The 23,498-nt window shown below is 50.7% G+C and overlaps 2 protein-coding genes across 2 annotated transcripts; both read left to right on the top strand.

Annotated features, from left to right (window-relative positions):
• Positions 1–655: 655 nt before the first annotated feature.
• On the top strand, positions 656–2,513 carry LOC146764513 (uncharacterized). The gene has a single exon (XM_085564383.1). It carries the CDS (start codon positions 808–810, stop codon positions 1,462–1,464), a length of 657 nt encoding a protein of 218 aa, XP_085420509.1. The 5' UTR covers positions 656–807; the 3' UTR covers positions 1,465–2,513.
• Positions 2,514–21,354: 18,841 nt separating this feature from the next.
• LOC146764512 (uncharacterized) lies at positions 21,355–23,212 on the top strand. Its single transcript, XM_085564382.1, has one exon. It carries the CDS (start codon positions 21,507–21,509, stop codon positions 22,161–22,163), a length of 657 nt encoding a protein of 218 aa, XP_085420508.1. The 5' UTR covers positions 21,355–21,506; the 3' UTR covers positions 22,164–23,212.
• The last annotated feature ends 286 nt before the right edge of the window (positions 23,213–23,498 follow it).

The raw sequence follows: 23,498 nt of genomic DNA, 5'->3' as shown, positions 1-23,498 counted from the left end.
AAGTGAAGGAAAATATCATTAGAAAATAATTCCAAAAGAGAAGATGTTGAAATGATTATCACACAACTCTCTATTTCTTGTTGAAGGCTCTGGAGATTCTTTCTCTGCTTTCAGACAGGCTTGCATTCCCTAACAAGTCCTGCTACCAAATCCTGGTTTCCAAGGCTGGAACAGTGTCTCAGGTTCAGCTGTGTGTGTATTCAATTGCCATCTGTTAAAGGTGGGAGCAGTTATCATTAGGAAGTTAATTAGGAAGCTGACTTTATCTCTTCCATAACCAATCATCCCTCGGGAAATATCTTCTGCTAATGGGCCATTGAGTGATAAAAATGCATGACTGATAAAAGTGCATGACTGATAAAAATGACATCATCCCATTGTGCGATGCTCCACCCAGAGGGAGGAGCCAGCATTCCTACCTGGATATAATCTGAGCCTTGAAACACCACAGCCTGCCTTTTCCTACTGGATTCCCAGAAAAGCAGCTTTCAGCTCCACTGGATTCCCAGAGAAAGACCAGGCCCATCTCCACCACCACTGGACCTTCAGAAGAAAACTTCACCCTTCTTCAGGATAACTGCTTCAACAGAGACACAGCTGTCACTGCAGGAGGACCTCAGCCACCATTTAATGGGACTGCTGCCAACACCCTGACCCACAGGGTGTCGGACTCGGTCAGTAGGGGTTTTGTTGTTTGTTCTATTGCATTTGTATTTTAAAAATTTTCTTAGTAAAGGATTGTTTCCTCAGGCACAGAGGTGAATACCATCCTGTCTTTGTCCTTCCTTGCCAGACAAGGAGCTGAAGATGGAGACCAGGGAGGACAAATCCCCATGCCAGAACCTCATGGAAGAGGCTGTTTTGAGCGGCTCCATGGAACAGGAATCCAGCAAGGAGCAAAAGCCCCAGGGATCCCGCATGTGGAGGGCCTCCAAACGCAGCCCAGGGTGCTCTGAGGATGAAAGACCCAGCCTGTGCCAGGAAGGTGGACAGAGCTTCAGCAAGAGGTCAGAGCTGGTGGTCCATGAGCAGCTTCAGGATAGGGAGAAGCCCTACAAGTGCCTGGAGTGTGGGAAGAGCTTCAGACAGAGCTCTGACCTGCTTCGTCACCAGGTGATCCACACCAGGGAATGGGCCTACGAGTGTGGGGAGTGTGGGAAGGGCTTCAGGTGCAGCTCTGAGCTCATCGCCCACCAACGCATCCACACCGGGGAGAGGCCTTACGAGTGTCCTGAGTGTCCAAAAAGGTTTCACACCAGCTCCCATCTCCTTCTGCATGAGCGGATTCACACAGCCGAGAGGCCCTTCCGCTGCCCTGACTGCGGGCAGGGCTTCAAGCATAACTCCCACCTTGTCAGGCACCAGCGCATCCACACCGGGGAGAGGCCGTACAGGTGTCCCCGGTGTGGGAAGAGCTTCACCCAGAGGTCTAACTTGACCAGACACCAACGGAGGCACCAGTAAGCAAAGCCCTGCAAATGCCCCAACTGCAGGAAGAGCTTTGTGCTGCTCCAGATTTATCCCCCATTGGAGGACCCACATTGCGAAGAGACCTGGTGACCCATGTTCCCTGTGATCCATGCTGGGAAGACACCTGTCCCTTTTCCTGCCCCTGCCAATGACATGATGTGGGATCAAATGATGGGAGGGTCTGGCCATTGCATTGTAATTACATTCACTCCCACACTGATGTCATTGCCAGGGGCAGGAAAGGGACTCTCTCTCTCCCCCAAGGAGAAGGGCATCCTTTCCAGGAAGGAAGAAATACATGTCTGGGAAGAGACAGTCAGTGGTGATGTACTTTTCCCTGTAAATAGTTTTTCTTATGATCTCTGTGTTCAGTGTTGTTTCTGTTCCTGTTCAATATTGTTTCTGTTTCTGTTTGTTCCTTATGTGGTTCCTGTTCCCAGTAAATTGTTCTTAGCCCAGGCTCTTTGCCTTTTCTGTCTTCCATGGGATGCAGGAGGGCAGCGAGCTGCACTGCAGTATTACTGGGAGCAGGAAATTGAGGAGTCCCATTCCTAAACCCTGGCCCATGGAAACCAGGATTGTGAGCTGCTCCCAGCCTTGGTGGCCATGGCAACAGCCTTGGGAGTGAGTCCCTGCCTGGGGAATGCGGAAACCTCTTCACTCTGGTGCCCAGGGACAGGACTGGAGGGAACAGCTGCAGCTGAGTCGGGGCAGCCTTAGCTTGGATCTCAGGAAAAGGATTTTCCCAGAGGCTTCTGGGGCACTGCCCAGGCTCCCCAGGGAAGGGTCACAGCTCCAGGGCTCTCTGAGCTCCAGCAGCAATTGGACACCAGTGCCAGGCCCAGGCTGGCATTGTTGAGGTGTCCTGTGCAGGGCCAGCAGCTGGATTCGAAGATCCTGATGGATCCCGCCCAGCTCAGCCAAAGATTCTGTGGTTCTGGGATCCCATGACCCTGGGGATGGAAGTGCCAATGTTTGCCATGGCAACAGGCTCTGGCTCCAGGCCTGAGCTGGTGTCCATGGCAGCCACCCCTGGCATGGGGTCTCCATGGAACTGCCCAGGGACTGACCATAGCAACAGGGGCTGGGGATGGTTGCCATGGAAACTGACCACAGCAACAGGGGCTGGGGATGGTTGTCATGGAAACTGACCATAGCCACAGGGGCTGGGGATGGTTGTCATGGAAACTGACCATAGCCACAGGGGCTGGGGATGGTTGCCATGGAAACTGACCATAGCCACAGGGGCTGGGGATGGTTGTCATGGAAACTGACCATAGCAACAGGGGCTGGGGATGGTTGTCATGGAAACTGACCATAGCAACAGGGGCTGGGGATGATTGCCTTCTTAGGATTAGATTTGTTACATACACTCAGAGGGGTTCCATGAGGACTTTCCGAGACTCTCCAGGCTGTTCAAGAGCTGGAATGTCACACACACACAGACAGGGGCTCCATGGAGACCTCCCAGGGCTTTCTGGGGATGGAAAGGGCTGTGTGGTCAGAGGCAGTCACAAACATTCCATGGTGACATCCCAGGAGACCTTGGGCTGCAAAGGCACCGGTCAGTCACAGGCACTCACAGGGGCCCCACGGTGACATCCCAGGAGTCCCCAGGCTGCCAAACAGCCAGGATGTTCCAGACACTCAAAGGTGTTCCTGTCATGGGCAGAGTGGGAGCTTCAGGCAAAATCTTTATTTCTTTATTGGAGAAACTCCTGCTGAGCCATGCGGTGGAGAAATGATACCCAGCAGCCGCCCTGAAACCCCCAAATCCTCCAGAACCCCTAGACTTCTAAAATTTCTTTGAAGAGAGGAGCCTCTGAATGGCTGGATCCAATCCCAGCCCCAGACTTTCTCAGAGGTGTAAAAGATTGGACAGGTGGAATTGAACTTCAATGCATTTTGTCCCACAGGATTAGCAATGGAATACCAGATATATATTTCTAGAAATATAATGGAACAGTTCATACTGAGTGCTATCACACAGCACTTACAGGATGGCCAGGGTACCAGACCCAGGCAGCATGGGTTTTACAAAGGGCAGATCATGTCTGAGCAACCTGGTCTCCTTCTATGACCAGGTGATCCATCTGGTGGATGCAGGAAGGGCTGTGGATGTTGGTTATTTAGACTTCAGCAAGGCCTTTGATACTGTCTCCCACAGCACAGTCCTGGAGAAGCTGGCAGCCCATGGCTTGGACAGGAGCACTCTTTGCTGGGTTAGGAACAGGCTGGATGGCTGGGCCCAGAGAGTGGTGGTGAATGGTGCCACATCCAGCTGGGGACAGTCACCAGTGGTGTCCTTCAGGGCTCTCTACTGGGACCAGTTCTATTTAATATTTTTATAGATGACAGGGATGAGGGCATCAAGTCCATCATTAGTAAATTTGCAGATGACACAAAGCTGTGAGCTTGTGTTGATCTACTGGGAGGAAGGAGGGCTCTGCAGAGAGACTTAGATCAGTTGGATAGATGGGCAGAGTCCAACAGCATGAAGTTTAATAAGTCTAAGTGCCAAGTTCTACATTTTGGCCACAAAAATCCCCTACAATGTTACAAGCTGGGGACAGAGTGGCTGGACAATGTTCAGGCAAAAAGGGACCTGAGGGTGCTTGTTGATAGCCGATATAATATGGGCCAGCAATGTGCCTTGGTGGCCAGGAAGCCAATGGCATCCTGGCCTGCATTAGGAATTGTGTGACCAGCAGGAGCAGGGAGGTCATTCTTCCCCTGTACTCGGTGCTGGTGAGACTTCACCTTGAGTTCTGTGTTCAGTTCTGGGCCCCTCATTTGGGAAGGACGTTGAGATGCTTGAGCACGTCCAGAGGAGGGCAACAAGGCTGGTGAGGGGCTTGGAACACAAGCCCTAGGAGGAACATTTGAAGGAACTGGGGTTGTTTAGTCTGGAGAAGAGGAGGCTTAGAGGTGACCTTATTGCTCTCTACAACTTCCTGAAGGGAGGTTGTAGACAGGTGTGGGTTGGTCTCTTCCACTGGGAAGCAACCAACAGAACAAGAGGACACAGTCTCAAGCTACGTCAGGGAAGTTGCAGATTGGATATTAGGAAAAAAATTTTCACCAAAAGAATAATAAAATACTGGAATTTTCTTCCCAGGGAGGTGGTAGAATCACCATCTCTGGATGTGTTTCAAAAAAGACTGAACATGGCACTTGGTGCTATAGACTAGTTGAGGTGTTAGGGCATAGGTTGGACTTGATGATCTTAGAGGTCACTTCAACCTCATTATTCTGTGATTCTGAGAAATACAGCTCTGATGGATTCTGATCATGATTAGACAGGAAGATCTTAATCAATGTTATTTACTCCACAGCATAGGAGCTGCAACTATTAGGATATTCTGCTCCAGGAAGGAATTTTTGAAGTCAACAGGACCATGCTGGAGTGGTTTGAGCCCATTGCAGGCTGAGCCTCCTGCTCCAGCAGGAACTACCTTTCCTGTGCCATGAGCAGGGCAAGTCCCGCTGCAGGAAAAGCCCCAGGCCAGCCCCAGCACAGGGAAGGCCTCGAGCACAAGGGCAGAGTGCCATGCTGAGAGCTGTGGCAGGGACAACCTGAGGCACCAAAGGGACCTTGGCAGCAGTAGCTGCTTGCAGGGCATGGCCAGAAGCCTCCCTTGGCAATGCGGCCTGGTGGCCACCGCTGCAGAGGTGCTGCCTCAGGGCTCATTCCTTGCTGTGCTCTGGAAAGCCACTTGTGCTCCAGGAGTCTGACTGGGAAGCAATTGGCCCCAGCTCCTTGGCGACAAGATATTGGTGACAAAACTCTTCATGCCAGCAGAGACAAGGCAGGAGCAGAGGAAAGGGGAGAGCCAGGCCCAGGAGACAGTGCTGTCATCATCCAGGTGATGGCTGTGAGGTCACTGCTACTGCAGCAGCCTGGCTGCCCTCAGCAGACATTCTGGCCAGAAGCCTTGTGAGGTCACCCAGCACATCAGAGAATCCACACAACAGGAATTCCATCCTTGGGGAGGGGACGGCACTTCACTATGTCAGGTTGCACAAAGCTTCTGCACTTGGACAATTCCTGGGATGGCGAATCCACTTCTCTGTAAGAAAAACAGATGCAGTTTTGTTCCACTTTGTCATAGGTCAGTGCAGGCGTAGTGCTAGGGCACCCATGAAAATATTTTCCTCTAATGGCTACTGTGAGATGTGACCAGAGTCAGAGCAGAGCAGACCCAAGCTTAGAAATAAAGAAAAAATCTAAATGTACCTACAACTATAATAAAAGGAACACTGAGAATTCAGAATGAAAACCTTCCAAAACATTCCTTTTTGCCCCACCCAATTTCCACCAAAACACAGTGAGACAAAATCTTAGGCCTTCAATCAAATAACCACCACTCAAATAAATCAATTCTCAGTGTTTCTCCACCCCTCTGTCCTGCAGGGGCTGGCCGGGTTCCATTCTCTTCACCCCCTTCCCTGTCCGGCACTCCTGGCCCACCTCAGCCTCGGCCGCATGGTTACCCCTCCCCAGCCCAGACTGTGGCTGGGCAGGGGAAGATTGAACTCTTCACTGACCGCAACAACAGAAGAGACTTCCCTTGAGAATTCTCTGCTTTTAATCCCCTGTGTCCTCTGAGGTGTGTCCAATGCCTTCAGTGGTCACACCAGGTGTCAATATTCAAATCTGACCACTGATTGGTTTGGCTATAACTTCCCAGGAAAACTCACTTTCTTGTCAACATATGACAATCCCTCTTCTTGATGTCTCTTGGAGTAATCCCGTCTGGACTGGGAGCTGAGATTTTACTCATCTCCTGCACATTTTTCTCCATTTCTTTTGCCATAACTAATTCTCTGAAAGCACTATTGTCAGTTTTCCCTTAATTTGGAAGTTCCCAAGGCTATCAAATGTTCCAGGTGTTCCTGCTGGGCCTTAAAAAGTTGTCTGGGTGGGATTTCACAGGACAAACACTATGTCATTCAGGATAATTTTAGGAAGTTTGGCCCTATCTAGAAGGAGCAGGTCCTGGAAGGGAAGAAAACTACTTTTCTTAAATGCTCTTCTTTTCATCCACTTTTGAAAAAGTCTTCATGGTCCTTTTTCCTGGCTCCCCATTTTGCTCTTTGCTTGCTTGCTGTTCTTATCTGGCTTACTGATTCAAGACTGATCAGAAGCAGTCCTCTGCTCATTGTTGAATGCATCTCCTGGTAAGAGCTTGAAGGCCCTTGGGAAGGTGTTAATTGTCCCAGCTGATAGCATTTCACTGAGGGTTCTGAGATAATGGGCCTGCAGCTGCCCCTCCCTCTGTCTCTTAGTGTTTCCCAGCTGTTGTTGTCCTTATCAGAGTGGTGACTCATCTTGGGATCTGTTTTCCTTTCAGCCCCTGGTCTCCCAGGCGTCTGACTCCTCTCAAGATCCATGTCCAAGTCCCTTCTCAGGCACACAGTGGCTCTCCTGGTTCCATGACTCATTCCAGGTTCCTTATCTACCTCCTCAGATGGTTTCTTGAGCAAAAATCTCCTTTTAGTGCTGATTTCTTTAGCTGTTTTTGCTTGTGATGTGTGTTCTTCAATGAGTTTATTGATTGTTTTTTTCCCCTCAAACTGGGCCTCCAATCTTATCAGTAGTTCTTCCTCCACTTTAGTCCAGCATCTTTTGTGGGCTTGGAAGTCTGTTTTGGGTGGGAAACAGCGACCATTTCCTGATTTCTCACCCATGAGTGTCCTAATCTTTTGGGTTGTCTCAGACCAATTTTTGTCTTGAAGTCCCTGCTACATACCTCACAGATCCACTCCCTGGCTGAAGCCATTTCTGCTGTTTCCCTGCATTTAGGAAGGTGACAAACAATGCTGTGATAATAACTCATCTCTTACTCACATTTAGCACACCGAAAACAAACCCTCCTTTTCCCATGGACTACCCTCAGATGTTCAATCAAGCCCAACACACAGTTCACCCAGGAACCACAGGAAGGATAAGGTGGATTTTGGTCAGGAACAGTCATGGTAACAATGTCTGCCAGTGTCTGTTGCCTGCATTTCTATGTCTGAGCTGGGGATGTCTCTGGTAAAGTGTCCTTCTGCAGCTCAGAGGTGATGTTTCTGGTGTGCTCTCAGTCTCACGCTCACCGTTTCTCTTCTCATTGTCAAGCACAAACATTTCCCAGTTCTCGGAAGGCAGGTCTTCACTCCCACACTTGGCCATGGTGCAAGCTGTTGATACACCTCAGGCAGCCTGCTCAAACCCTCCTCGCTTGCGGAAAAATGAACACATTCAAAGTTCTTCACTAACAAGTGCAAGCTATCAAACTCTAAGCTCACCAGAGAAGCCAATTCACGTTCTGCCAAACTGGGGGATGTTGAGGAATTTTTGCAGAATAATGGACACGTTCAGCAGATGCACAATCCAGGCTTCTGGTAACCAAGTAATCAGTTCAAGGACCAAGGACAGTGAATCCTTGTAGACAGAAGAAGAGTCAGCAAGAATCAGCAAGTTGTCAGCGAACTTTGAGAAAGTGAAAAAAAAACAGGACTAAGGGTCGGCCAGATGACCACAGCAATACATGTGTAGAATTAGGTTATCCAATTAGCGTTTAGTCTTTGATTTGTGGACAGTTAGGATTGGTCAATGATGTATTAGCTAGAGGGACATGGACATTAGAACATTTAAATATATAGTTTTATAGATATAAAATATAGTTTTCTTTATAATAAAGTTTGCTTCACTAGATCACATGGATCATGGAGTGATGTCCCGTTTCTGATCCTCTGTGAGACATTCATTTTGAAGAATTAAGAATTTTAGGGAAGTTAAGATGATAGATAAATTAGATGTTGCTGAGTTAGCAGAAGTAGATAAATAGGCTTTGTTCATAGTTAACAGTAGCCGGATCCATTAAATCATTGTTTGTCAATTTATGTTGGGGTAGCTGTGCTTATCATTGAAAACAGAATGCGATAAACATGTTATAAATGTGAATCTCCAAGTTATTAGTTATTAATTTAATAAAATGTATTAAATGTACCAAATATAAATTTTGAGAAAAATGAAAAAAAGCCGCTATAACAGTGTGGAGCCCGGGATTGCCACCGGGTAAGACACAGGTTTGACAGATGCAGCAGAGTGTCCTCTATGCTTCACACCGACCGTCCTCTTTGACTGATTTTTACAAGATTTTTCTTGCCTGAAGCAGAGTCCCTTTTCTTCCTTTCTGGAGTGCATGTATTCATGTGGAGTTCTTTTCTCTGTGGCAAGTTGAACAATACATGTCCAGAGAGTGATGAACACCTGTGTTTGCAGTCCCAGAATTCAGTATTGAGATGTACTTCCCTGATGGCTCTGACTATCTCAGTCTCGGATATTTATCATGTATTTATCGTCCGGGTGTTTCTCGGACAACCTTGATGCATGATCCCTCTCTGGGCTGGCCACTTGTGTTTGCTTGTAAATAAAGTCCTCCCTCTCTTGTCCAGGTGGCTTTGACATGGTGTTGCAATCGCTGTTGCTGGCTTGTGCGATTTAAAAACTTCTTATAAGAGTATAACTTAACAGCACATAACTATAAAATAGATGACAATTTTATTTGCACGAATTATCCTACACACATATAACAGTCCTAATGATTCCATGAGGCCTTGCAGTGTCACAGTGGTCTCCATGGTTCCACAGGCCCCACAGTGTCATGTGACTCCTCTGTTCCATGAGTCCTGCAATGTCACAATGGACCTTTGGACCAATGGACCATGGGGGTTTGCAGTGTCACAACGGTCTCCTTTGGCTCCACAGTGTCCCAATGGAGCACTGATTACAGGCAGCCTCTCTGTGTTACCCTGGAGCTTTGTTTCCGTGGGGTCTCGCAGTGTCCCAATGGAGCCTTGGTTGGATGGGGCCTCACAGTGTCACAATGATGCCTACATTCCACTGAGGCACACGGCGTCACTAGGGTCCCCTTGCTTCCATGAGGCCCAGCAATGTCACAGTGGTGTCCATGAATCCATGAGGACTCACAGTGTCCCAATGGTCCCTTGGTCTCACATGGCCCCACAGTGTCACAATTGTCCTTTGGTTCCATGGTTCCTGTGCTGGTGCATTCCCCTCTCCCCTTCTCAGGCCACCCTGCCAGCTGAGAAATGCTCACTGGATCAGGGCCTTGGCCAGCAGCCCCTGGGCTCAGATCCTCTGGAGCTCATCACAGACACTGTCTGCTCCAGGCTCAACCCTTCATCCCCTGGGGAGATGCCAAAGCCTCCACAGGGAGCATTTCCCTTTGCTCAGGGGAATTTCTCACAGGTGCCTTGTAGTGACTCTTTGTGTCTGTGTGCACACAGGAGTGCCTGTGATGAGAGAAATGTGGCAGAAATGCTGCTCTCTGAGGGGTTTGATTGCCTTGGATAGCTGAGCCAGTCAAGCCTGTAAGTAAGGTTAAGTCATGTCACCGTGAATCTTAAGATTTTCTAAAGCCTTCTGAGTTTACATTCTGTTGGAGAACCTTCCCACACAATTTCTGTGTACAACAAATTGTTTACATTCTTTTATGGGGGTGGAGAAACTTGATGTACTAGTGGTTTGTCCAATGTCTTTGGAGAGGTGGCCCATTCACTCTCCAATCCAATGTCACCTTCGGGAGAGTATAAAAGTTGGAGTCAGAGAATAAACTTTTAGCTTTACCTTGCAAATAGCTGGTGGCTCGCATCGTGCTTTCACGTGTGTTGCCTTCAGGGGAAGGCAAGGCGACCTGGTTTCAAGGAACAGCACGGCAGCCCAGTCTCCCCTGGGCCACTCGGGCCAAGGACACACGCAGGCACCAGTGTGGTGGACGGTCGAAAGCCTTTATTATCTTATCTCATGGGTTTAAATAGTCTTGGGGGACTCTGCTACGTCAGGGGGGGTTGGTAGGGTCTCTAGGGTTAGTCAGGAGTGGAAAACTACTGGGTTAGGTGTGGTTACATTCTTTGGGGTAAATGGATAACATGTTGCAGGGTGAGAGGGGGAAGGGGTCTTTCTTTCCGTCACATCCCAAAATCTTCCGTTCGCCTGTCCCTATCTACTACATCTCCCCCCTCCTTTTCATAAGTAACATGAGGTAGTCGTAGATATAGGCACTGGAGTGAGGTACAAACTTGTAACTTGGTAAGGAAAAAAGGGTTTTTGGTAAACCTGAGTAAATCTCGCAAGGTGAGTTTCGAAGGCTTTTTGCAGCTGACTGTGTTCGCACTTTTTGGTTTACAGCATTTGTTGCTGGCCTACAAACAGAATGTTTGCCCGTTCTAGACGGGCCTGAACAAACGAGACTAGCTTGTTCAGCAGGCATGGTCCTATGGTAACAGCTAAAAGCAGTATTGCCAGTGGACCTACCAGGGCAGAAATTAAAGTGGTGAGCCAAGGTGATTGATTGAACCAGGATTCGAACCAGCTCTGCTGGGTTTCCTTGTCTCTCTTTCTTTGAGCCAGTCTATCTCGGAGTTCTGCCATGGAGTCTTTAACGACTCCTGTATGATCTGCATAAAAGCAGCATTCCTCTTTCAAAGCTGCACACAGTCTTCCTTGTTGCATGAACAAGAGGTCCAGTCTTCGCCTATTTTGTAAAACTACTTCTGAAAGCGAAGAGACTGATTTCTCTAGATAGGAGATGGATTTCTCGATCTTCTGCAGGTCTTCATCGATGGTCATTTGCAGCTGAGAGAGTCCGTGCTGTTGGGTTGCGATGGCTGAGACACCTGTGGCTGTACCAGCTGCTCCCAGGCTGAGCAGCATTGCGATAGTTATACCTGTGATTATTTCTCTTTTGTGCAGTCTGTCAGGTTCTTCGAAAAGGTGGTACACTTCTTCATCTGAGTGGTATAGGACCCTAGGAACAATCAGAACTTGGACACAGAAGTCAATAGAGTCATTAAATTTGGCAAGGAACACACAAGGACTCACTCCGGATCGCTGGCAAACCTACATCCCAGATGCGGATGGGACCACCCACTTACCGATTTTTCTGTTGGGCTTGACAACTTTAGTGCAGAAGTTGCCTTTTTGCTTTGCTAAAGTTGCATTACCAAAACATTTGCCTTGTCCTGTGATTTGACTCAGGGTGATTCCTCTGCGGGGAGTGTCCCATCTGCACTGGTGGGGGGCACTGGCTGTGGAGTAACTGAAGGGGGTGTCTAAAGCAATGCCTTCGTAGAAAGGGGGTTTAACATCATAACAAAGCCAACAGGAGTTAGTCAGGTTCGGTTTGGTTTCGTTTAGGGTTAGAAAGGTAGCTTCTAGCATACGAAAAATTGGGTTTGGATCGGACTCGGCTGTGCGGCTTATCTGGAATACATCTGCATGGCTAGCCGGGGTGTCGGTGACTTTTGGGGGCAAGGTTTTGGGGTGGGTTGTGTTTTTCCCTTTGAGCACATTCCTGATAACTTTATTGGGTCCTACTGGTCGAGGTGCTGGTGGTTGGAGTTTGATAATTCGTACATTCACCCACCTTCTCGGTCCTCTGAGGACTACTGTCCACGTTCTACCTGTGGTCTAACTAGGGTGGTCTGGCTGTAGAACGGTCATGTTATAACTTACACATCCCCGATATCTAGGCTGTGCATTGTGATCTCCGCAGCCAAAGGGTGCCCAGGTGAACTGTAAGAATTTGTCGGGCTCCTGTGGTTGCCACCCAAAACTGAAGCCCTATGACATGGTGGTCCTGACTGCCATAAAGGCGGCACGTCCCCCACACCTTCGGTGGCTCCTTCCCTATTTTCATGGCCAGGGCCACCCAGGGGTCCCATTCTGGGGCGTCCCCTGCTGACCCTGCGGTACGGGCGCTGCTTGCGGCGGTAGTGGGTACGAAGGTACCGCAGGCTGTGTTGCGAAATTCGCTGGTGAGGGTACGAAGCTGGCTGTCTCCTGTGGGGGTATGGGGTATAAGGGCGCCCCGTCCCACTGGGGGTTGGCATAGATGGGCTGCCTTGCATTTGCAGCGGGAGGAGGCTGGGTGCAGCCCGCACGCCCCCTCCCTCTCCCGTTTCCCTGGGGCCGGGACCTGCATTCCTTGGCCAGATGCCCCTTCCTCCCGCAGCTCCAACAGGCTCCTCTCTGGCGTGTTTGGGGTGGAGGCGCCGCGGCGGGCTGCCGTGTCGGCTGGGGACAGCTCACCGCGATGTGACCTGCCTCACCACACTTGAAACACGCCATGGCACTGGTCAGGGTGTGGACGGCTGCCTGAATGGGTGTCAGGTGTTCTTCCCTCACTACATGTCTGATCATGTCAGCCAGGCTGGCTCCGGCTGGCAGGGAACGTAAGATATCTTTGGTGACAGAGTTGCAACTGCTGGCGCAAGCAGTCAGCTACCACGGGGCCCTTTGCCTCTGCCGGCAGGGTAGAGGAGTCTATTGCTGCCTGCAGGCGATTTACGAACTGCGTGAAGCTTTCGCTCTCTGCTTGCCTTACGGAGGACCACGGCGACGGCTTGGCCACGACCCGGGAGGCTGCACGAATAGCCTCCCTGGCAGCCTGAGTGGTCGCCCTGACCTCCTCAGCCCGCATCTGCGTGGCTTGCTGCTGAGGCGTGATCATATCATCGTGCTTTCCCATAAGCCTGGATAAAGTCGATCTGTGTAGTGGCTGCCTCGCGCCAGATGCTTGGGCTAATAGCTTTGTACAATTATCCTCCCATTCTTGTCTAAATACAATCATTCCCGCGCCATCAAGTATCATGCGACCTATTCGCTCGCTATCAAAGGGAAGCAGGTCGTCATTACTAAAAAGACCATCAATTAGTGTGGAGACTATGGCCGAATTGATTCCTTTTTCTGCAATGGCTTTGACAATTGATTGTACATCTTTTGGGTTTACCGGGGCATATACCCTCTGCTGGTTCCCTTCCGGGCCGGTGATCCTCACTGGGAAGGCTTGTACGGCAGCCGCTGGGGACCATTCAGCACAGGCTATTTTTATTTCTCCCCAGTCGGTAAACTGGGCTGGTTCGTATTGTGGCTGCTTTTCGGTGCGGCTTAAAGCTTTACTTGGTTTTGTTTTAAATTGCATTGGCTCTATTCTCTTCGTCTCAGAGTCCCAGCCGGCTCCCGGCAGCTCTTCCGAGCTGCCGGAGCTGCTGCTGGACTCCGAGTCGGAAGTCGAGTGCCAGCGCACTTCCGGGGCTCGGTGCCGTTTTGCGCGGCTCCGACCCCGCTCCTCCCCCCGGGGGTGGCGCCGCTGCCGCTCCCCGGGCTCGCCCTGCCTCCTGCAGGGGTGGGTTTCTCCCTTATACGGTGGCAGTGTCAGGCGCGGCTGCCGATCGGCTCCGAGCCCTCTGCCGCTCTCCTTCTCTTTCTCCCGCGCACGCGCATTAGCGAAACTCCGCGCCTCTGTGCTCTTTGCGCCGAGACTGCCCGCGCCCCGCCCCTCCCCTTGGCTGCCGGCGCCATTTTCAAAGGCGTATGGAGGCGGCGTGGGCAGCATCCCCTCCCGAGCCGCGGCTCCCGCGGCTCTGGCTTCCCCCACCAGTCCCTGCCAAAAGAACTCTGCGCGCTGCTGCACCTCCGGTAGCGGGTCACCGACCGGCGGTGGCGGGGCGGGTGGGGAAGCCGCGGATTTTTGGGAGGTTTCCGCGGGGGGCCCCGGGCCCCGGCCCGCGGAGGGGGGCGACGCGCCGGGCCCCCCCGGATCCCCGCTCCTGGGCGGGTCACCCTCAGGGGTAGTTTGCGTTGCCGCTCCTACCCCTAGCTTGGGTGTAACCAATAAACACGTACGCGCTGCGCTCCACGTCTCCTGCTCTTCTATTGCTTTGCGCAGGGCTTTCTCTACTTTTCCCCACGCCTTAAGGCATTTGCCGCTGCCTGAGGATTTCGTGTCCTCGGCCAGCGCGGCTGTGCATTTTTCCCATATCTCCGGATGCAAAACATCCACAGGGCGTTCAATTGCCCCAAGCTCAAGCAGCCTTGCTATAGCAAGATAAAAGTCTTTGAGCTTACACTCAATTCCCCATTGCTTATGAACCTCACTTACGACCCTGGCAATGGCATCCATGATGATCGCGGGTCCTGGGACGTCTCCCTTGCCGAGAACACGGTTTCACCGGTCTGGCCGCTGCTCTTGTCCAGGCGACACCCGCTGCCCAAGCGAATTATTCCCGGGCTTCGGCACCAGTTATGTTGCCTTCAGGGGAAGGCAAGGCGACCTGGTTTCAAGGAACAGCACGGCAGCCCAGTCTCCCCTGGGCCACTCGGGCCAAGGACACACGCAGGCACCAGTGTGGTGGACGGTCGAAAGCCTTTATTATCTTATCTCATGGGTTTAAATAGTCTTGGGGGACTCTGCTACGTCAGGGGGGGTTGGTAGGGTCTCTAGGGTTAGTCAGGAGTGGAAAACTACTGGGTTAGGTGTGGTTACATTCTTTGGGGTAAATGGATAACATGTTGCAGGGTGAGAGGGGGAAGGGGTCTTTCTTTCCGTCACATCCCAAAATCTTCCGTTCGCCTGTCCCTATCTACTACACACGTGTCTCATAGCGACAAAATCACAAGCTGTAAGTGAACTTAAATGCTGATAAGAGTTGTTCTTTTACTAATTTGTGAAGCTTAATAGAAGTTATAAGCGAAGTTGAATATTGTTAAGTGTTATTCCACAGCTCTGTTTAGCTTTTAGGCTGTATTCCTTTTATCCTTGCCCTCACTGTCCTTTCCTCACACACAAACACACACAAACACACACACACACACACACACACACACACACACACACACACACACAGAAACACACAAACACACTGACACCGGGACAGTTCTTGGCTCATTTCTGGTTTGATTGCCTGGGTTTTGTTTGGTTTTGTTGCTGCTTTGTTCCCTTGGTGTGCCTGAAGTGTCCAGTCAGGAGCAGAGTGACTCTTGCCAAGGAACTCTGTGGTGCTGTCGCTTAATATTAACTCGGTTTTATGCTACTCCCCTGCTGGGGATTTTTAAAGTGCTCTCAAGCCCTCATTCATAAGAGGGTGAAGGAGCCCATGCCAAGCTCTGGCCCTGGGGGCACAGGGATGCTGCTAGGGGGTCCCTGTCTCCCTGTTCCAACTTTGACGGCCCTGAGCCCCTGTCCCCGTGTCAGGCTCTGGGGTTGATCTCCTAGAACATCCTCAGGGGGAGGCTGCGGCGCCAGGGGCAGGGGGACCCAGAGGGACACGGGATCCCACGGTGCATGAGCAGCTTTGGACTTCTCTGGGAGGAACTGTGAGTGGGAGCTGGGTTGAAGTGACCTCCCCAGTAAGGTCACAGAGCCCCTGAGATGTCACACTGCCTCCTGTTATGTCACAGCCCACCCTGAGATCTATCATATCCCCTTGTGGTGTCTGAGCACCAATGCTGGTCTATCACTCTGTGATGTCATACACTTGTGTTGTGATGTCACAGAAGACTCTGATATCACAAAGTCAGCCCGTGTCACTATCCTCTAGTGCAAGCAGGAATCATGATGGTTTGTTTTCCTGATCACAGAGTGCAAAAACCACATAGAAGGGATTTTCAGTATTAATCAAAACAAATGCACCTTTTATTGAGTGCCCACAGCAAATGCCGTAGAAGGATTAGAAAGGAGATAAAGGGTAGAAAGAGAGAGAGAAAAAGAGTGGAGAGGAATAGCTATGAATGGAGAGACAAAATCCTCATGCTCCAGCCCATAGTTCCCTCTTGACATGTCAAGGAGAATCTCAAAGACTTTAGTTAACTCAGGGCTTTTTTTTAATATGTTGAGGAAGCAGGTACAGGACAGTGGAGAATAAGTCCGTTGAGAACAAGTACAGACAGCCGTGTTCCAAACAGGACAAACCAGCCCCAGCTGTGAGCAGTACTCATTGATTCAGGATTGCTTTCCCTGGGAAACCAGTCTTGGTGCAGCGAGCACATCTGCAGGTAACGCTTGGCAGACATCCCGCTTCAGTCAGGCCATCGCCTCTGTGTTAAAATCTTAGGGGTCTCAGTCTCAGTCCTTGGGGGGGGCTTCAACCTCCGTCCTTGATGGCGGTCGTGAGGCAGATGAGGGATCTTCCATGGGGGGTCACCAAAGTTCTCCAAAGCGAGTGGTATCTGGCCAAGAGGTGGGCAAATTCATGGGGAGCAGGGATCCTGAAGCCAGTGTAAGTGTACAGAGCAAGCTGCTAATTGCCAGTCCCTGCTCAAAGTGGTGCACCGTGTGCACAGCACGCACACCTGCAAACAATCACTTGGCAAGCATCCACCTCAACCAGACCAGAACTTCTGCCAGGGTCTTCAGGGCCTTAGTCTCAGTACTTGCATGGATCGTGAGGCAGATGAGGGAAACTTTGGACTGTCTCTTACAGCCTGTGAAATCTCTGTCTGTTTTGTGATGTCACGGCCTGCTCTGTGATGTTACTCAGGCACCCAGTGATGTCACAACCCACTCTGGTGTCACACAGCCACCCTCCATGGTGGTGGAATTGGCTCTATGGCCTCACACCCTACTCTATGATATCACAGCCATATCTGTGACAACACAACCCCCTCTGAGATGTCACAAAACCCTCTCTGTGATGTCATACTGTCACTCTGTAATGTCACAGCACAAACTTTGACCTCACAGCCCACTCTATGATGGCATACAGCCATGCCATGATGTCATGGCCTGCTCTGTGTTGTCACACAGTCCCCTCTAGGATGGTGTAGTTGCTCAATGACCTCACACAACAAACTCTGTGATGTCATAGCCCAATCTGTGCTGTTACACAGCCCCTTTTTGACCTCATTACTGCTCTGGGCCTCTGTGACACAGCCACAGAGGTACCACTGTGACACAGACCCTCTGGGACACTGCACAGCCCCTGCCATTGCTGAGCCCCTGAGAGTTCTGTCTGTGCCATGCTCGTGTCTCTGGGATGCCCTGGCAGAGCCCCAGCCCTGCTGCGCTGTGCACAGGAGCTGCTCCTGGCCAGAGCTGTCTCTCTGCAGCGCTGCCCTTGCCAGGAGCTGCCTCTGGGCCAGGAGCCCGGCACATCTCAGCAGCACAGACACAGCCCAAGGACTTTAATGACCCTCTGGGGATTTGTGCTCAGGTCATGAACATCAGGCCCTGAGAGGGAGCTGCAGAAACCTCTCCAGAACTCCAAGTCAGAGTCCATCCCCAAAGTTTCCCTGAATTTAATGGGCCCCACTGAGGGACAAAACGGAGAAAGTGTCCCCAGGCAGGGCAGAGCAGAGAACTGGAGGCAGTGATGACAGGTGGGGACAAAGAGAAGACAAGTCTTGGTGCCCTGGGGCACAGCAGGGTCTGTGCCACCAAGGGCTGTGAGGAGACACCTTGTGCTGAGGCACTGGGGCCTCCTGGCACAGCCCCAGCCAGGCTGGGCACTGTCACCCCCTGGTCCTGCCCTCAGCATCCCCCACAGCCCACATCCCAGTGGCCTCAAGGATCTGCTGGAAGGAGTCCCTGGGGAGCCTTGGTCAGGAATGGTCCTCGGGGCTCCTTCATGCTCCCAGGGACTGCAGGTTCTTCAAAGGACTTTGGCTTTTGCTTTTGCCTTGGAGACTCTGAGAGGTTTGTGCAATCCTGGCCTCCAATTATCTGCTGTAATTAGTCCCTGGAGAGGTTTTTGTCAGTAAACAACAGAGAGTGGGCTCATTAACACTTCTAGGAACTCAATTATTTTAAAGTACTTGATGTTTCCCTTCTGATCCAGACTCTGTGAGAGGTTTGTGCAATCATGGCCCCAGTTATCTTTATGACCCCCATTAGCTTTAATGAGTCCTTTGAGAGCTTTGTACTGACACTCAGTAGGGCTCATTAATGCTTTGAGATACTCAAGGTCTTTAAAGTACTTTGGAATTTCCTTTCAACACTGAGTCTCTGAGAGGTTTTTGTGCCATCCTTGCCTCCCATTCACTCCTACAAGGAGTCCATGAGAAGCCTGTGTTGGGGATGGTGCTCAGTGGTACCCATTAATGCCTTGAGACACTCTGGGTTTTCCTGTGACTTTGACTCCTGGAAAGGTTTGTGCCATCTCCTCTCAGGCCCTGGGGTTCCAAGGCTCAGCTCCAAATGCACCACGGGGCTCATTAGGATCAAGCCAGTCCTGAAAAACCGTGGCTCTGCCTTGATTTCTCTCGCCTCTAGTGTCATTCATTTAGAAGTTTTCCTACAATATTTATGGAGAGATATTGCAAAGGGCTTCTAGGAAATATGTATTCCTGTTTTAAAGGGTGTCTTTTATTGCTGTTCTTATTACACAAGAGGAGATTACAACATTCAGTGACTGATATTGATGCTGGGACTCTCTTGAGGAGGTCTGGCCTGTTCAGAAGAGCTGTGCCTGGAGGTCTGACCCAGCATGGATGTGAAAAATGCATATTATATGGCTCTATGCAGATATTCACTATATGTGTCATGCTATATTGATTAGTTGTGCCGTATTAACATTTTAAGAGTATGGTAAATGTAGTTTTACAGTTAAAATGAAGCTTTAGTAGTTAAAATAAATATTATGTCAATGGGGTTTTATTTAAGGAATGAGATACTTGCTTTGAAGTAACTGTCACCAAATACCTAAATTTTCCATAGAAGACGAATTTATGGTTTTCTTATCAGAAAAAGCTAATTTCTTCAGGCCTTGCTCAGATTCAAAGACGCTGTGGTTATTAAAGGAAGCAATTGACACATAACAGGGAGAGGTTCTTGTTTTAAATAGAATGTATGCATAACCATGAAATATATATGAATATGCAACAGTGTATTGTTTCAAGGGTGATTCCTTTGTACACAAGGCATGCTTGTTGTGGTTTAAGTGCCAGAGAGCATCCAGAGTCCGTAATTCTTTGGTTTTTATTGTATTTCTATTGTCCTAATTTAAAATTTTATTACTCCAATTGTATTATAATTTTAATAATCATTTTACTATTATTAAACTATCAAAAACTCTAAAAACAAGCGATTGGCATTTTTCACAATGGACAACCTTGCTCCACATTCCCCATCCTCATCCTGTCTCTCTTCACTCACCTGGGACCTGCTTTGCTTGGAGAACTGGTTGCACTCAGGCAAAGTTGGCTTTTCCTTCTTTACTTTTTGTAGCAAACGAAAATCCTGAGTTTCCCCATTGAAAACAGACAGCTTCCTCAAGTGTGTGCCAAGCCCAAGGTGCCTCCAAGAGCATTGCAGACCTGCCCTGGGCCAGCAGTGAGGGTGGATCATCAGCCCAACCTGCACTGGGCCATTGCAAGGGACTCTTGCCATGGTCACTGCACTGACCCCACTGCTGGCTTTGGGTGCCATGGCAAGCCACATCTGTTCAAGTTTCCTTGGAAACCAGCCCAGGACCCTTTTCTGCAGCCAGGTTCCATGGCCACTTGCCTGCAGAGCTGCTGCTGCCCTTGGCTGCCGTGGCAGCCCTCAGGACAAAGCGGTGCCGGGGCTGTTCCAGGCACAATTGCAGTGCCACTCCTTGGTGCCACCAGGTGCCACAGCAACACCCACAGGGACCCATTCCTTAGTTTGGTGCCACGGCAACCAATGCCTGGAGGCGTTGTGATGGTTGTTTGCCATGGAAACCTGCCCTAGGCCGTTCCACAAGGCTGCTGTCACAGCCCGGAGCCAGAGGGGATCCCTTGCTGGGCCCTTGTGCCATGGCCACCTGCCCTGTGCCACGCTGGCCGGTCAGGCACTGCGGAACCAGCAGCAAACGGCAGTGCCAGGGCCAAAGGCCAGGTCAGGCAAACAGAAAGGGGCAGTGCTGGGCACTGTGTCCATGGCAGCCCTCAGCGGGTGTGACACCTGGGCCACCTGTCTTGGCAGGTGCCATGGAAACCCCTTGTTGGGACTGATGGCACGGACACTGGCACTGAGACACTGCTGGGCCGGGTGCTGAGCACAGGGCTGAGCACACTGAGATGGTTTTGCTCTTGCTGAGCTCCCACTGAGCCAAGGCCTGTCCTGCCCCTCTGGGCTACACTGGGGAGGGGCTGGGGCTGCGGGGAGGCTGGGAGGGGACACAGCCAGCACAGGTGAGCCCAGCTGACCCTGGGATACCCCAGCCCATAGGACATCCTGCTCAGTGTATAAAGTGGGGGGAGCAAGGAGCAAGGGGAACTTTTGGAGTGAGGGTTTTTGTCTTCCCAGGTAACTCTTAGGCAGGATGGGGTCCTGTTTCACCTGAGGGCAGGGTCAACACCAAAGACACAGGCACCAACTTAGCTTAAGGAACAGTGAAATACAAATCTGCAAAATATTACATAATACAAAATTTTAGATAATACAAATCTTCAAAATAGTACAAAAGTATAAGAAAAGTGAAGGAAAATATCATTAGAAAATAATTCCAAAAGAGAAGATGTTGAAATGATTATCACACAACTCTCTATTTCTTGTTGAAGGCTCTGGAGATTCTTTCTCTGCTTTCAGACAGGCTTGCATTCCCTAACAAGTCCTGCTACCAAATCCTGGTTTCCAAGGCTGGAACAGTGTCTCAGGTTCAGCTGTGTGTGTATTCAATTGCCATCTGTTAAAGGTGGGGGCAGTTATCATTAGGAAGTTAATTAGGAAGCTGACTTTATCTCTTCCATAACCAATCATCCCTCGGGAAATATCTTCTGCTAATGGGCCATTGAGTGATAAAAATGCATGACTGATAAAAGTGCATGACTGATAAAAATGACATCATCCCATTGTGCGATGCTCCACCCAGAGGGAGGAGCCAGCATTCCTACCTGGATATAATCTGAGCCTTGAAACACCACAGCCTGCCTTTTCCTACTGGATTCCCAGAAAAGCAGCTTTCAGCTCCACTGGATTCCCAGAGAAAGACCAGGCCCATCTCCACCACCACTGGACCTTCAGAAGAAAACTTCACCCTTCTTCAGGATAACTGCTTCAACAGAGACACAGCTGTCACTGCAGGAGGACCTCAGCCACCATTTAATGGGACTGCTGCCAACACCCTGACCCACAGGGTGTCGGACTCGGTCAGTAGGGGTTTTGTTGTTTGTTCTATTGCATTTGTATTTTAAAAATTTTCTTAGTAAAGGATTGTTTCCTCAGGCACAGAGGTGAATACCATCCTGTCTTTGTCCTTCCTTGCCAGACAAGGAGCTGAAGATGGAGACCAGGGAGGACAAATCCCCATGCCAGAACCTCATGGAAGAGGCTGTTTTGAGCGGCTCCATGGAACAGGAATCCAGCAAGGAGCAAAAGCCCCAGGGATCCCGCATGTGGAGGGCCTCCAAACGCAGCCCAGGGTGCTCTGAGGATGAAAGACCCAGCCTGTGCCAGGAAGGTGGACAGAGCTTCAGCAAGAGGTCAGAGCTGGTGGTCCATGAGCAGCTTCAGGATAGGGAGAAGCCCTACAAGTGCCTGGAGTGTGGGAAGAGCTTCAGACAGAGCTCTGACCTGCTTCGTCACCAGGTGATCCACACCAGGGAATGGGCCTACGAGTGTGGGGAGTGTGGGAAGGGCTTCAGGTGCAGCTCTGAGCTCATCGCCCACCAACGCATCCACACCGGGGAGAGGCCTTACGAGTGTCCTGAGTGTCCAAAAAGGTTTCACACCAGCTCCCATCTCCTTCTGCATGAGCGGATTCACACAGCCGAGAGGCCCTTCCGCTGCCCTGACTGCGGGCAGGGCTTCAAGCATAACTCCCACCTTGTCAGGCACCAGCGCATCCACACCGGGGAGAGGCCGTACAGGTGTCCCCAGTGTGGGAAGAGCTTCACCCAGAGGTCTAACTTGACCAGACACCAACGGAGGCACCAGTAAGCAAAGCCCTGCAAATGCCCCAACTGCAGGAAGAGCTTTGTGCTGCTCCAGATTTATCCCCCATTGGAGGACCCACATTGCGAAGAGACCTGGTGACCCATGTTCCCTGTGATCCATGCTGGGAAGACACCTGTCCCTTTTCCTGCCCCTGCCAATGACATGATGTGGGATCAAATGATGGGAGGGTCTGGCCATTGCATTGTAATTACATTCACTCCCACACTGATGTCATTGCCAGGGGCAGGAAAGGGACTCTCTCTCTCCCCCAAGGAGAAGGGCATCCTTTCCAGGAAGGAAGAAATACATGTCTGGGAAGAGACAGTCAGTGGTGATGTACTTTTCCCTGTAAATAGTTTTTCTTATGATCTCTGTGTTCAGTGTTGTTTCTGTTCCTGTTCAATATTGTTTCTGTTTCTGTTTGTTCCTTATGTGGTTCCTGTTCCCAGTAAATTGTTCTTAGCCCAGGCTCTTTGCCTTTTCTGTCTTCCATGGGATGCAGGAGGGCAGCGAGCTGCACTGCAGTATTACTGGGAGCAGGAAATTGAGGAGTCCCATTCCTAAACCCTGGCCCATGGAAACCAGGATTGTGAGCTGCTCCCAGCCTTGGTGGCCATGGCAACAGCCTTGGGAGTGAGTCCCTGCCTGGGGAATGCGGAAACCTCTTCACTCTGGTGCCCAGGGACAGGACTGGAGGGAACAGCTGCAGCTGAGTCGGGGCAGCCTTAGCTTGGATCTCAGGAAAAGGATTTTCCCAGAGGCTTCTGGGGCACTGCCCAGGCTCCCCAGGGAAGGGTCACAGCTCCAGGGCTCTCTGAGCTCCAGCAGCAATTGGACACCAGTGCCAGGCCCAGGCTGGCATTGTTGAGGTGTCCTGTGCAGGGCCAGCAGCTGGATTCGAAGATCCTGATGGATCCCGCCCAGCTCAGCCAAAGATTCTGTGGTTCTGGGATCCCATGACCCTGGGGATGGAAGTGCCAATGTTTGCCATGGCAACAGGCTCTGGCTCCAGGCCTGAGCTGGTGTCCATGGCAGCCACCCCTGGCATGGGGTCTCCATGGAACTGCCCAGGGACTGACCGTAGCAACAGGGGCTGGGGATGGTTGCCATGGAAACTGACCACAGCAACAGGGGCTGGGGATGGTTGTCATGGAAACTGACCATAGCCACAGGGGCTGGGGATGGTTGTCATGGAAACTGACCATAGCCACAGGGGCTGGGGATGGTTGCCATGGAAACTGACCATAGCCACAGGGGCTGGGGATGGTTGTCATGGAAACTGACCATAGCCACAGGGGCTGGGGATGGTTGTCATGGAAACTGACCATAGCAACAGGG

This window comes from Lonchura striata, chromosome 33, assembly GCF_050655825.1.
Source record: "Lonchura striata isolate lonStrDom1 chromosome 33, ASM5065582v1, whole genome shotgun sequence".
NCBI classification, from domain to species: Eukaryota; Metazoa; Chordata; class Aves; order Passeriformes; family Estrildidae; genus Lonchura; species Lonchura striata.
This window is presented reverse-complemented; position numbering and strand designations above follow the sequence as displayed.

What these genes read in the sequence shown, in the direction of transcription:
- LOC146764512 (XM_085564382.1), top strand. Translation starts at nt 21,507, where the DNA reads ATGGAGACCAGGGAGGACAAATCCCCATGCCAGAACCTCATGGAAGAG.
- LOC146764513 (XM_085564383.1), top strand. Translation starts at nt 808, where the DNA reads ATGGAGACCAGGGAGGACAAATCCCCATGCCAGAACCTCATGGAAGAG.